Source organism: Emiliania huxleyi (genome assembly GCF_000372725.1).
Source record: "Emiliania huxleyi CCMP1516 chromosome Unknown EMIHUscaffold_137, whole genome shotgun sequence".
NCBI classification, from domain to species: domain Eukaryota; phylum Haptophyta; order Isochrysidales; family Noelaerhabdaceae; genus Emiliania; species Emiliania huxleyi.
The window spans coordinates 387,610-400,329 of NW_005201223.1; the positions used below are offsets into that span (position 1 = coordinate 387,610).

The window sequence follows — 12,720 nt, forward strand, 5'->3', positions numbered from 1 at the left end:
AGAGGCAGCATCGTCCCACGGCGCCTCCTCCTCGTCGTCGAGCCCATCCGCCAGGGCCGAGAGCGCCGCGATGGTCGGGTGCGCAGCCGGCGGCGGCAGCGAGCACGGCGAGCCAGCAGCTGCCCCCAGGCGCAGCGCTCGCTCTGACAGATTGCGGATGCGAGACAGCTCGGCGGCTTGCTCCTCTCTTGTTGTAGCATGCTGGCGGCATGCGAACGAGGTCTCGCGCACCAGCTCCACGGTCTCTGCAATCTGCTGCTGCTTGTCAGCGTCGAGCCGCCGCGAATTCCGCAGCCGGAGGCAATAAACGACGGACAAGACGGCGGCGGCCCCGGCCGCGGCCACGGCGAGCGTGAGGGAGGTGAGCATGGACGCGACAAGCTCAAAGGCGCCTGTTTCCGCGAACAGTTTTTTTTTAATGAACTCGAGGCCCATCCATACCGCGCTGGTGTCCAGTCCGAGCCTGGCTGTTCTTCACCTTTCTACCTACCTACCCTAGGACGCGGTACAAACGCGGTACACCAAAAGGCAGTGTTCACGCATGGGGTTCTGCGAGGTCAGTGTTGCCCCCTGTGTCCGCTGGTAGGACAGTGATCGCCGCAAACCCTGTGGTGATCGCCGCAAACCCTGTGGTCAGCTCCATATGATCTCACAGGGTAGCACGGCAAAAAAACCGTGGCACATAGGGGACTGACTGACCGCCCGCGCGCCAGCGCGGGCGAAGAAATTTTTTCGGGTCCGTCCACTGAAAACGGACTCCGGCAAGCACTTTTTTGGCGCCGTGGCCGTGCTCGGCGCGCGCAGCGCGCGGAAAATCGTAAATCTGTGCCATTTTAAGCGTTTTCCACGGCCTCTCGGTCTCGCTTGCTGCGCGTGCGTGGAGCATGCGTGTGTGCGGGTGGGGGGGGTATGGTCGCGGTGCCAGGGCCCTGACCCTACCGTACCCTACCCCCTAAAAACCTCGAATCCTAGGACTGACTGACTGACTCGGGCCCGGCAGGAAGAAATCAGCATATGTGTCTCCCTAGATTTCTTGTGCTACCCCTTGATGATCTCGGATATTTTTTGTAGGCACCGGAACACCAAAAAACTATCTTCGAGTGAAAAGTAATCCGAGCAAACCCGCGGCCGCAATGAATTAAAAGGGGAGGGTTTTCGAGGGGGAATCTGGAGAATCTGGGAATCTGCTCACCACTGACCCCCACCTCATCCAAAAACTTTTCACTCCAAGACAAAGTACTTTTTTAAGGTGCTCTACAACCTAGGCACAAAAGATATGGCATTGCAGGCCATTAGGGCCCTTTAGACGATCACTGAGTAGGCCAAAATCCCCGCTGGGCCGGGAGCAACCTTAAAGGGCGGGGCGCTGCCTTGGAGGAGGGCGACTGGGTCTAAATTTAGTGCGGTGTGAAGTGTTTATATACTGCATCTTTAGTGCACTTTAGCGCGAATTTAGTGCGAATTTAGCGCAACTTTAGCGCAACTTTAGCGCAACTTTAGCGCAAATTTAGCGCGAGTTCACTGCGACTTTACATCCAGATTTAGCGAGGTTTAGTGTCTTTAGTCCAGCCGCGCAGTAGGATCCAGCCGCAGCCCCTCGCTGGGCCTCCCTCCCCCTCTCCCCCTGCAGTTCCCTGCCCACTCGCAAAGCTGCTTGCGGTGACTACATGGATCATTGGACATTGCCATTTGGCCGTTTCTGTCATCGTGCGATCGTGGTCTGGATCCTTCATCCTTTGGTTCAACATTGGTTTTGAAATTCCAAGACCGACCCTCACCTCTACTCTATTACAGCTGGTGGTCACGGGCACAGCATGGGTTGTGCGGTCGGAGGTGGTGCTTGCGGTGGCGCATTCAACTGTGCTGGTCCTCCTCTCGGGAATCGGTTATGTGCCTGTGCTCAGTCGGGAGATCTTGCTCTGGAGGGCTGCATATCTAGCCTCACTGGGAGCCTGCCTTTGGGTCATGAGGGCAGGGGCCAGGCATCCATCTCCTGTGGTGCATTCTTGGCAGCCAAGGAGCAAAGCACGCGGCCCTGGCCAGCTGTGGTGTGGCTGGGAAGCCGTCCGTGCTAAAGCCCGCACTAAAGATGCAAACAAAAGATGCGGGACCCACACTAAATGTACTGCAGCTGCCCGCACCTAAAGTGAACTAAATGTGGCGCTAAATTGGAGACAAAACACACTAAATATGTACTAAATTTGCGCTAAATTTGCGCTAAAGTCGCACTACACACGCACTCGAACACACACTAAATAGCGCACTAAACTATCACTAAAGTTCATTCACAGACGCAGGCGCCCTCCCGAAAGCTTGCGAGGCGTGAGTTCGCATTGGGCAGCAGACAGCAGGGTCTCACCCTCGGCCGTGGTCATGCTACGCGATTTCCTCCTCGCGGCGATTATTCCTCACGCCATTGCACTGCGCCCGATCGCGACGCGACCGCCGCCACACACCCGCAGCAGCCACGTCACCGCCTCGCTACCTCCACCCGCTGCATTGCCGAGCCTTCCTAGCCTAGCGGCCGCGAGCATTCTTCCGACGTGCCTCGGCTTCTGGAAGACGGGCTACGCCGTCTCGTATGGATACGGCGGAGCGATGCTCGCTGCCGGCGCGCTGACGCTGCGCTGCTCGGTGCCAGCCCTCGCTCAGGCGCACGCGCTCGCTCTCGTATTCTACGGGCTGCGCCTCAATCTGTTTCTCCTCTACCGCGAGCTGGCCCTGCCCGAGGAGATCCACCAGATGAAGAAGCGTGAAGCCTCGTTTGCGGGTCGGCTCAAGCGCGCGCCCGTCATTCTTGGCTGCTCGGCGCTCTATTACCTCATGGCCGCGCCACTTCGGATTTCGGCCGTGGCTCCGACCTCTGGCCCGGCGGCGGCCGCACTCGTCGCCTGCTCATTCCTCGGCTTTGGTATCGCCGCCTTGGGCGACACCATCAAGACGTACGTCAAGGCCAAAGAGGGCAAGGGCTACCTGGTCACCTCCGGGCCGTTCAGATACTTGCGCCACCCCAATTACACGGGCGAGCTCTTCGGATGGACGGCCAGCGCGCTGCTCGGCGCCCTCGTGGCCCTCTCGCAGGGCGCTTCTTTTGCGCGCAGCGTGCTGCCCTGGCTGATCGGCTCGGCCGTCGGCTGGGTGGGGATTCTATTCGTGCTGGCGGGGGAGGCGGCCGCGGGGCTTGAGAAGAAGCAAAAGGCCAAGTACGGAGGGACGCCAAAATACGAGGAGTGGGTCCAGGGCTCGTGGGCGGGGCCAGTGATCGCCATGGGAGGGTCGACTGATAAGTAGTATTACCAGTTGGTAATTCAGACTGTAGCGCATGTCTGTTGTATCGAGGGGTGAAGAAGAAGAGCGCGCGAGAAGGTTTTTGCTCGCCTTCCCTGGGACTCCGTGTTGCGTGACTGTCTCTGTGCGATTTCGGGCCTGGGGTTGTGCGTTTATGTGAAGAAGAAAAAATTGCTTTTGAAGAAAAACGGGCACGCATAGTCTCCCCCCTCCATTCTCTCCCCCTTGGCGTGGCGCGCCTCTCCCCCAGCTCTCGGTATCGCGTACTGCACGAGGCTACCGTGGGCCCCGCCTGCGCGCTGGGTGCGACGGTGTATCACTCTCAATTGGGGTTCCCTGCCCTGTCGGGAAGCCTAGCTCTTAACCTGGGGTCGCTACCTAATGCGGGGCGAATGAGTGATGAAGTTAGTGCCTTGGTGTCCGTTCCCCATGGTGGCTTCCCCTGGTCTCACGACCATGGAATGAGAGCTCTCACTCCCAGGGTACTCCCGCGTATCTCGGCTCCCTTATCCCCCCCCTCTTCCCTCCCCTTTCTCTCTCCGAGATGACCCGTGCGCTACGTGCCTAGGTTCGGTCCTCGGGGAGGGGGGATTGGCGGTGTGTCCTCGCGAGTTGTTTGTCGCTGGACGCCCGACAGCTTCGATTTCCCTCCTTAGCGCCCCGGGTAGAGCGTGGTCTCCCCTGGAGCCTGCCACGCCCGTTCTGTCTAAGCCCAGGGTTCAGCTTTCCAGTTGATCCTTATCGGACTGGTGAGTTCCTTCTCGCTGTCAGTGTGACGCCCCGGCAGTCATTGGCGGCGGTGCTACACACACTATGCCTGGATTCGTTTTCTCCAAAGGAGTGTTTTGTTTTGACAAGATTTTATGGGCTAGCTATCTCGCAGTACATGCGCACGAGCTTAGCGTATTGTTGCACTAATTTTCGCCATCGTGTTTTTCTTTTATGCTTATGGCAGTAAAAAGAACTGCGTGCGGCAGGCGCGGGCTCGGTCGATATCCCAGACTTCGACTCACATCTTCATTGCTGCGGTGTGTGCCCGGGGAGGCGCGGCAGCGGGGTGGATTGAGAAGGTCTCAGAATGCAGAGAAACTGCAGGCGTGGGCAGAGGCGCGCGCTGCAGTTTCTCTGATCGGGCTGCTGGCGGTGTGAGCGCGGGACGGTGTGGTGAGGCGTGAGGCAGGCTATTGTTGTGGGGTGCGGGCTGCGTCGTTAGGCGTATGCGTGCCTGGTGCTGTATGCTGTGTGTGCAGGCAGGCTGGCGGTCTGTGCAGCAGAGAGCAGATGAGCGCGCGCGCGCGCTCGTGCGGGCGTGCGTGCGCGCAGCGTGCCACGCGCGCGCCTCGTGCAGTGCAGACAGGCGCGAGGCGGCAGGGGCGCAGTGCGGAGCACGCGGGCTGAGCTGTGTGTGCAGGCAGGCTGACAGGCTGTGGAGCAGACTGAGCGGATGAGCGCGCGTGCGAGCGCGTGCGGGTGCGTGCGTGCGTGCGCGCCTTGCGTGGTGCAGGATCTGTGTCGTACTCGCGGCGCGTCCGAAAGGGAACAGCCGCTTGTGAGATGCCAGAAGCAGTGTGCAGAGCCTGCACAGGGCGCAAAAAGGCGAGGTAGTGCTGGTGAGGTGTGCTGCGGCGCGCGCGTCGCGGCGTGAGTGGATATGCGGCTTGCTCTGGTGGTGCGAGGGGCGCGTGGCTGGTGCGGGCGGCGCGGGACGGCCATGGGGCAGACGCACATGACACAGGCTTCTGGGCGCTACGCGTGTGTTTGCGTGCGCGCGGGGACGTACGCGCAGTTTTCACGCGGTGTGCGTGGAGAAGGGCAGGAGGGGCGCCGGCCGCGCGTGTATTGGCGTGTGAGAGTGCGTGGTGCCCGAAGGCGAGAAGGGGCCCGAAGGCAGGGAAGAGTCTTCCGCCTCGCAACAACGAGGCTTGAAAGAAACTTCTTTTCTGTTGAAGAAGAGAGAACTTGGTGCACTTGGTCTTGGAGCACTTGGAGTGCAGTCGGTAGCCTCACATCCAGGGCCGGGGTGCGGGGAGCTAAGAAGCGCACCCACGGGGCCGGATGATCGGGATCGGGTTGCGGGCAAGAGAGCCCTAGCCCTGGGGGGTGCGCGTTCGCAGGGAAAGAAAGGAAGGGAAGGGGCGCGCGGATTTTCTTTTCCGCCGCTGCCGTCGCAACCTCACCGCACTCGACACTAGGCACGGGACTGGCACTACAAATGCCGGTGCTGCACGACGTCGTCAACTGGCTCCGGCGCCAGCGACAGGAGCTGATCGATCAGCCCGGCAGCAAGCCGCTGCGTGCAGCGCTCGCGATCGGTGCCGGGCTCGTCGCCGCAGCGATACACTCGGCTCGGCAGCAGCGGCGAGCGCTCGGGCTGGAGGTGCCGATGTCGACGTTGATGCGGCAGGTGGAGAGCGGGCTGGTGAGCACGGTGAGCATCGCCGCGGGCGCGTGCGCCTACCGCCTCCACAACGGCCAGATCTACCGCGCGCAGCTGCTGCCGGGCGAGACGCGCTCGCTCGTCAAGCTGATGCACGCACACCGGGTGGAGTTCCGCGCGCTCGGGCCGGCCGCGTGGAAGTCGGCGGTGGTGCTGCTGCTCCCGTTCGCCTACCTCGGCGTGTGCGGCTGGCTCCTCTTCCGCCTCACCTCTGACCTCGGAGGCGGCCAGGTCGAGTTGCCGGACGCTGCCGCGCCGACAAACGACTCGGCGCGCGTCACCTTCGAGGACGTGGGCGGCATGCCGGCGGCCAAGGCGCAGCTGCAGGAGGTGGTCGACTTCTTCCACAGCCCCGAGCGCTGGGCGCGGCTCGGCGCGCGCCGGCCGCGCGGCGTCTTGCTCACAGGAGAGCGCTCTCCCTCCGCACAGCTCTCCCTCCGCAGCTCTCCCTCCGCGCTCTCTCCTCCCCAGCTCCTCTCCAGCTCCTCTCCAGCTCCTCCCCAGCTCCTCTCCAGCTCCTCCCCAGCTCCTCTCCAGCTCCAGCTCTCGCTACCGTGTCTCCTCCGCAGCTCTCTCCCCCACCTCCCCGCCTCTCCTCCCATCTCTCGCCCTCGCGCCGGCGAGGTCCGCGCAGCGGCCGAGTGCGCCACCCTCGCCTCACGCCGCCTCACGCTTCCTCACGCCGCCTCACGCTTCCTCGCCTGCCTCACGCTTCCTCACGCCGCCTCACGCTTCCCCACGCCGCCTCACGCTTCCTCACGCTTCCTCACGCCGCCTCGCTCTGCCGCGCCGCAGGCCCGCCAGGCACGGGCAAGACGCTCCTCGCCAAGGCAGTGGCCGGCTCGGCGGGTGTGCCCTTCCTCGCGTGCGCGGGTTCCGAGTTCGTCGAGGTCTTCGTCGGGCGCGGCGCGCGGCGCGTGCGCGGCGTCTTCGAGGCGGCGGCGCGCCTGGCGCCGTGCGCGGCAGCCATCCCTCGGCGAGGTCGACGCGAGATCGCGCGAGGTGACGCGAGGTTGGGCGAGATGGTAGGTGCGTTCTCTTCATCGACGAGATCGATGCGCTCGGCTCGAGGCGCAACGAGGGCGCCGGCGGCAACGAGGAGCACGACCACACGCTCAACCAGCTGCTCGCGCTGATGGACGGCTTCGGCGCGAGACACTTCCGAGACACCTCCGAGACACCTCCGAGACACTTCGGAGACACTTCCGAGACACTTCCGAGACACTTCCGAGACACTTCCTAGGGGTCAAGCTCAAGGAGAGTCAGCCAGTCTTAAACATGTCCTAGCACGGACGACGGGGCACACGCACCCTCGCGGAACACACACACGGGGCAGACCCGCGAGGCGTTCTGTCGCATCGGATCCTCGCGCCGAGAGCACCCGAGAGCACCCGAGAGAGCCCGAGAGCACCCGAGATCACCCGAGAGTAGGCGCGTCGCACCAGATCCTCGTCATCGGCGCGACCAACCGGCTCGCCGCCCTCGACACGGCGCTCACCCGCCCGGGCCGATTCGACCGCGTGGTGCCGCTGCCGCTGCCCGATTCGACGGGACGCTTCCACATCCTCTCGGTCCACTGCCGAAAGTGCCCCGTGGCCGAGCCGCGCGAGACGATCCTCCGCGTTGCCACCGAGACGGAGGGCTTGTGCGGCGCCGAGCTGGCCAACCTCGTCAACGAGGCCGCGATCCGAGCCACGCGCCGCGCCGCCACCTGCGTCGAGGCGGTCGATTTCGCAAGCGCGCTCGCCGACTACCGCGCGTCTCGCCTGACGCCGCCCGCCGCCGCGGCGGAGGCGGTGAACGGCCAGTGGGCGCTCCCCCTCGCAGCGATGCTCTCGCAGCTCTCGGCGGCCGCGGCAGCACCCGCCTCAGCATCCGCAGTGAGTGCCATCGACTGAGAGCTCGCACGGGCGTGCGACAGAGGCGTTCAGTGATCAGTCCCCTGGTGCGGTGTGCGCCCTGTATATCCCGCCCTTTGCGCGTCATCAAACTTATCAGAAGCACCATGTAAAATAATAAACACCGGTCCGTGCGCGCGCGGTGCCTCTCTCGAGCGCGCGAAAAAGAGACGTCTCGCCGGCGCCTGCAGCCTGCACGATCGTTCGGCGCGTTGAGGCGAACCGGAACGCTCTACGCCTCTAGGTCTAGCGCAGTAGAGTGGTGCCCGCACCGCACGGCCCGAGCCCGCGCCCTCAGTTCCATCACTGCTGCCCGACGAGGTCAAAGTAAACGCCGCCGGGGCCAATCTGCAGCAGCTCGTCGTGGGTCCCCTGCTCGACAACCTTGCCGCGCCTCACCACGGCGATCTTGTCGGCGTTGCGGATGGTCGAGAGCCGGTGCGCGATCGTGATGGTCGTGCGCTTCTGCTTGGCCATGAGCTCGTCGAGCGCTGCCTGCACGATGCGCTCGCTCTCGTTGTCGAGCGCGCTCGTCGCCTCGTCGAGCAGCATGATGGCGGGCTTTCGCACCAGCGCGCGCGCGATGGCGACGCGCTGCTTCTGCCCCCCGGAGAGCTGCCCGCCGCGCAGCCCCACTTGGGTGGCGTAGCCGTCGCCGAGGTCGTTCGTGATGAAGGTGTGCGCGTTGGCCGCGACCGCCGCCTCCTCGATCTCGCTCTGCGTGGCGCCCTCCTTGCCGTAGCCGATGTTCTCGGCCACCGTGCCCTCAAACAGCACGGGCTCCTGCCCCACCATCCCAATCTGCTGGCGGAGCCACCGCAGGTTGAGGCTGCGGATGTCTGCGCCGTCGAGCAGCACGGCGCCCGCCTGCGGGTCGTAGAAGCGTTGCAGCAGCGCGACGATCGTGCTCTTGCCAGAGCCGCTCGGGCCGCACAGCGCGACCGTCTGCCCCGCCTCAATCTCGAGGGAGTAGCCGCGGCAGGCAGGCCGGTCGAGAGCCGTCGGGTAGGCAAACACGACGTCGCGGACCGAGATCTCGCCGCGCACGGGCGGCAGCCGCTCGCCCTCGGCCGAGGTTGGGTCGATCAGCGACGCCTGGTCGAATCGCTGGAAGAGCTCCTTGGCGGCCTTGGCCGCGGCCTTTGCGTCGGTGGCCATCATGGCGTGGCCCGAGGCCAGGAAGGTGACCATCATCGTCGCGATGATTGGCACCATGATCTTGTCCATGATGAGCATCGACGAGCTGTCGCAGCCGGCCTCGGCCGCGCCGAGCGCCCCGACCGACGCGAGCCACAGCCCGTAGAAGATCTGGGCGCCCATCATCGAGTAGACGATGGCGAAGGCGAGGAAGAGGCCCACGCCCGCCTGCACCGCCTTGCGCTTCCCGACCGCGAGCAGCTTGTCCATCTGCTTGCAGTAGTCCTCATAGAACTTGACCTCGGCGTTGAAGGAGGCGACGGTCCGGATCCCGAGCACCACCTCGCCAATCACCGCGCCGGCCGACTTCTTGACCTCGTTGTCGTTGTCCTTGCTCGCCTGCTTTGCCTGGTCCATCGGCATGGCCGCCTGCATCGCGATGCCCATGGTGACGCCCATGATCGGAAGGCAGCCGAGCGTGACCAGCGCGACGCGCCAGTCGCCCCAGTAAAACATGGTGAAGAGCATCGTGCCGATCAAGAAGAGAAACTTTGTGATTGCGCCGAGCTGCTCGCCGACGAGCCCCTGCACGAGCGCCACCCTCGCGCCCAGGAACTCGGTCAGCGCGCCCATCGTGTTGGCCTCGTAGTCGAAGTAGCCGACCTCCATCCGCAGCAGCTTGGCCATCAGCGTGGTGCGCAGCGCCGTCGTCAAGTGCTCGCCGGTGATGCCGAGGGTCGTCGCCGAGATGAACTCGAAGGCGTGCTGCCCGAGGCCGACGGCGATGAAGATGAGGCCCCACAGCACGCCCTCGGACTCGACCTTGTCGGGCGATGGGTAGCTCAGCGCCGTGAGCGAGCGGACGAAGAGCAAGCCGAGCAAGCCCTGCACGATACCCGTGACCGCGGCGCACGACACGCCGATGACGTAGAGGTAGCGGTCGCTCTTTGGCGACATTTGGAGCAGCCGCCTCACCGGCCCCTGCTTCTTCTGGCCCGCCGCTGCGGCCGCAGCCTCCTCCTCCGCCGTCTCGACCACCGCCTCGACGATGCCGAGCGACGCCCCGATCGAGCTCGTCTGGTGCAGCGCCTTGAGCCCCTCCACCACCTCAACGTGGCGTACGCTGATGGAGTCCTCCACCTGCGAGGCCTCCGCCGCCACGCGCATCACCTCGACGTCCTTGGCCTGGTTCGCCTGCTGCTTGGCGGCGAGGCCGTGGAAGACGCCGCCCTCCCCGACGGCGAGCAGGTCGTCGTACGTCCCCTCCTCCACGATGACGCCCTTCTGGACGACGGCGATCTTGTCGCAGTACTTGATCGTCGTCAGCCGGTGCGCCACCGTGACCGACGTGAAGTGGCTCTTCCTCATGATGTCGTCGAGCGACGCCTGCACGATGCGCTCGCTCGCGTTGTCGAGCGCCGACGTCGCCTCGTCGAGCAGCAGGATCGCCGGCTGCTTGATGACGGCGCGCGCGATGGCGATGCGCTGCTTCTGGCCGCCCGACAGCTTGCCGCCGCCCAGGCCCACCTGGGTGTCGTAGCCGTCGCCGAGGCTCTCGACGATGAAGTCGTGCGCGTTCGCCGCGCGCGCCGCGGCCTCCACCTCCTCGCGGGTCGCCTTGTCCTTGCCAAGCGCGATGTTCTCTGCGATGGTGCCCATGAAGAGCATCGGCTCCTGCCCGACTAGCCCGATCTGCCGGCGCAGCGCCTTGACGTTCATCGCCCTGAGGTCGACGCCGTCGATGAGCACCGACCCCGAGAGCGGGTCATAGTACCGCTCGAGCAGCTGGATGAGCGTCGACTTACCCGCACCCGACGGGCCAACCAGCGCGCACGAGGTGCCGGCCGGGATGCTCAGCGAGTATCCGTTGCAGATGAGGTGGTGGGGCGCGGTGGGGTAGGCGAAGGTGACGTCCTTCACCTCGATGGCGCCCTTGAGCACGACCGTGAGGCCCTCCTCCGAGAAGGCGTCGATCGTCGGCACGCGCGCCACCACCTCGAGCACGCTGCGGCACGCCGTGACGCCCTTGATCAGCGCCTGCACTGGCCCCGCCAGCTGCGAGAGGCCAAAGGCGCCCTGGAAGACGGCCTGCGTGGCGATGTAGATGGCGCCGAGCCCCAGCGCGCACTCGACGCTCCTGCGGCGGCGGGGCGGGAGCATGTGGCGAGGGCGGTGGCGAGGGCGGCGGCAGGGGCGGCGGTGTGACGCTCCTGTCGTAGCTGTTGGGCGGGAAGAGCTCGTCGTAGCTGCTGTCGGCAGGGTCGCCGTCCACGAACTGGTTCCAGAACAGCGTGTCGTCGCCAAAGAACCGGGTGAATGCGCGCTCCCCGATGACCTGCGCCGCCGTGCTGCAAGTGAACTTGAAGTTCTCGAGGGCCTCGCCAGTAGTCGCGCTCGTGCGGTCTGCGCACGCCGCACCAACGCCGTCAGCCTGATCTGGCTGGGTGGTGTCGACGAGGAACAAGTCGTACGAGTCGCAGCTCTCGGCGCAGTAGTTCCTCGCGTCACCCAGCAAGGCGGTGTAGTCCACCGTGGTGTCACGGTACTCGGAGACGAGCAGCTGGCACGCCAGCAGAATCCCAGAGGCCATCACGTAGTAGACGGACGCGTTCATCGTGGAGAGGGCTGCAAAGATCTTGGTCGAGAGGCGGATGGCCGCGCGCTCGGCGTTGGCGAGGTTGGCATCGTACCGCTGCAGAGACCTCTCCTCGAGGCCGAGCGACGCGACCGTGCGGATCGACGAGAGCACCTCGGAGGCGACGCCGCCGGCGCCTGCGTACGCGTCGGCCAGGAGCTTGGTGCGCTGCTCGAGGTAGTAGAGGAGCAGTGAGACGGAAGGCAGGTAGGCGACGATGGCCACGGCGAGCGTGACGAGGGCGACAGCCCACGACTCGCGCAGCGAGATGTAGAGCCCCACGGTGATGGACCCGATGGTTGTGAAGATGTTGGCGTTGGATAGGTGAAGCGCCTTCTCGATGTAGACGATGGACTCACCCATGCGCGTCGAGAGCTCCTGCGGCTGGTTGACGTCGTACCAGCCGACGTCCTGCCGGAGGATCGACTTTAGGTACTCCTTCTTCCAACGCGTGATCTGACGGTTCTTGGAATAGTCGAGCAGCAGCGCCGCGATTCCTTGGCAGCCGCCAATACCCAGGCCCCAGTACGTCATGTTGACGAGGAGCATGATCCCGAGATCATAGTAGTTTGTGGTCGAGTTCAAGTCGAAGAAGTCGGCAAACGTCACCAGGGCGAGGACCTGCAGTGCTCCGAAGCCGACCATAAAGGCGCAGCCGGCGACGATCAAGAAGGCATCGAACCGAGTAGCAAAGAAGAAGAGCGAACGCAGGAAGGAGCGGCGGCGCTGCTGAGGCGGGTCGTCTGGCGACTGCCTCGAAGGCGTCTTGCGTCTCGGCTCCGCAGAAGAACTGCGCATTTTCGGAGGTGGAGCGTGCGGAAGAGAGGTGGGCTCGGTGTGGTACGGTGGACGCGGCACGGGGAAGCCGTCGGGGCTCGGGAAAGGATGTCGGGCACCAAAGCCGAGAAGCCGTAAAGAATTCCGTCGCCTAGTGCTCCAAGTGCTCCGTCAACGTTCTAGGGTGGGCGACGGATAGCGCACCACACACCTCTCCTTAAAATCCCTGTGTGGTGGCGGCGTGCCGTCCTCCCATCCCTCCCTTGGGTTGTCTGTTTTCTTTCTTTCTTTCTTTCCGTCAACGTTCTTCACCTTCCTGTTGGCTGAGTGTCTTGTCTTGTGGTTCTGTGTGTCGCTCCTGTGTGGCCGTCATCGCCCGTCCTGCGTCCACCCATACCGCGTTGGTGTCCCAGTCGTTGGGAGAGAGAGATTTTTTATTAATTCTTGTCGTTGGTCGGACTGAGATCTGATTTTTAGCAATACCAAACAACTCTAACACTCACACGTAATTTGGGGCCTGGAGCCCTGTTCACGCGCGCGCGAGACTG

At 64.2% G+C, this 12,720-nt stretch overlaps 4 protein-coding genes across 4 annotated transcripts; 3 read left to right on the plus strand and 1 right to left on the minus strand.

Moving 5' to 3' along the window:
- The first annotated feature begins 2,574 nt into the window (after nt 1-2,574).
- On the plus strand, nt 2,575-3,361 carry EMIHUDRAFT_362901 (hypothetical protein). Its single transcript, XM_005788267.1, has one exon. It carries the CDS (start codon nt 2,599-2,601, stop codon nt 3,289-3,291), a length of 693 nt encoding a protein of 230 aa, XP_005788324.1. The 5' UTR covers nt 2,575-2,598; the 3' UTR covers nt 3,292-3,361.
- Nucleotides 3,362-6,519: 3,158 nt separating this feature from the next.
- On the plus strand, nt 6,520-6,872 carry EMIHUDRAFT_47052 (hypothetical protein; the record flags this gene model as incomplete). Its single annotated transcript, XM_005788268.1, has 2 exons — nt 6,520-6,680; nt 6,755-6,872. Coding segments are annotated over 2 exons (279 nt in total), but the record flags the coding sequence as incomplete, so codon positions are not given.
- A 286-nt stretch (nt 6,873-7,158) lies between these two features.
- Nucleotides 7,159-7,473, plus strand: EMIHUDRAFT_48131 (hypothetical protein; the record flags this gene model as incomplete). Its single annotated transcript, XM_005788269.1, has 1 exon — nt 7,159-7,473. A coding segment is annotated over one exon (315 nt), but the record flags the coding sequence as incomplete, so codon positions are not given.
- A 236-nt stretch (nt 7,474-7,709) lies between these two features.
- Nucleotides 7,710-12,273, minus strand: EMIHUDRAFT_467349 (hypothetical protein). The gene is made up of 2 exons (XM_005788270.1): nt 10,971-12,273; nt 7,710-10,897 (listed from the first exon to the last, which is right to left on the minus strand). Exons 1-2 carry the CDS (start codon nt 12,191-12,193, stop codon nt 7,927-7,929), a joined length of 4,194 nt encoding a protein of 1,397 aa, XP_005788327.1. The 5' UTR covers nt 12,194-12,273; the 3' UTR covers nt 7,710-7,926.
- Between the last annotated feature and the right edge of the window lie 447 nt (nt 12,274-12,720).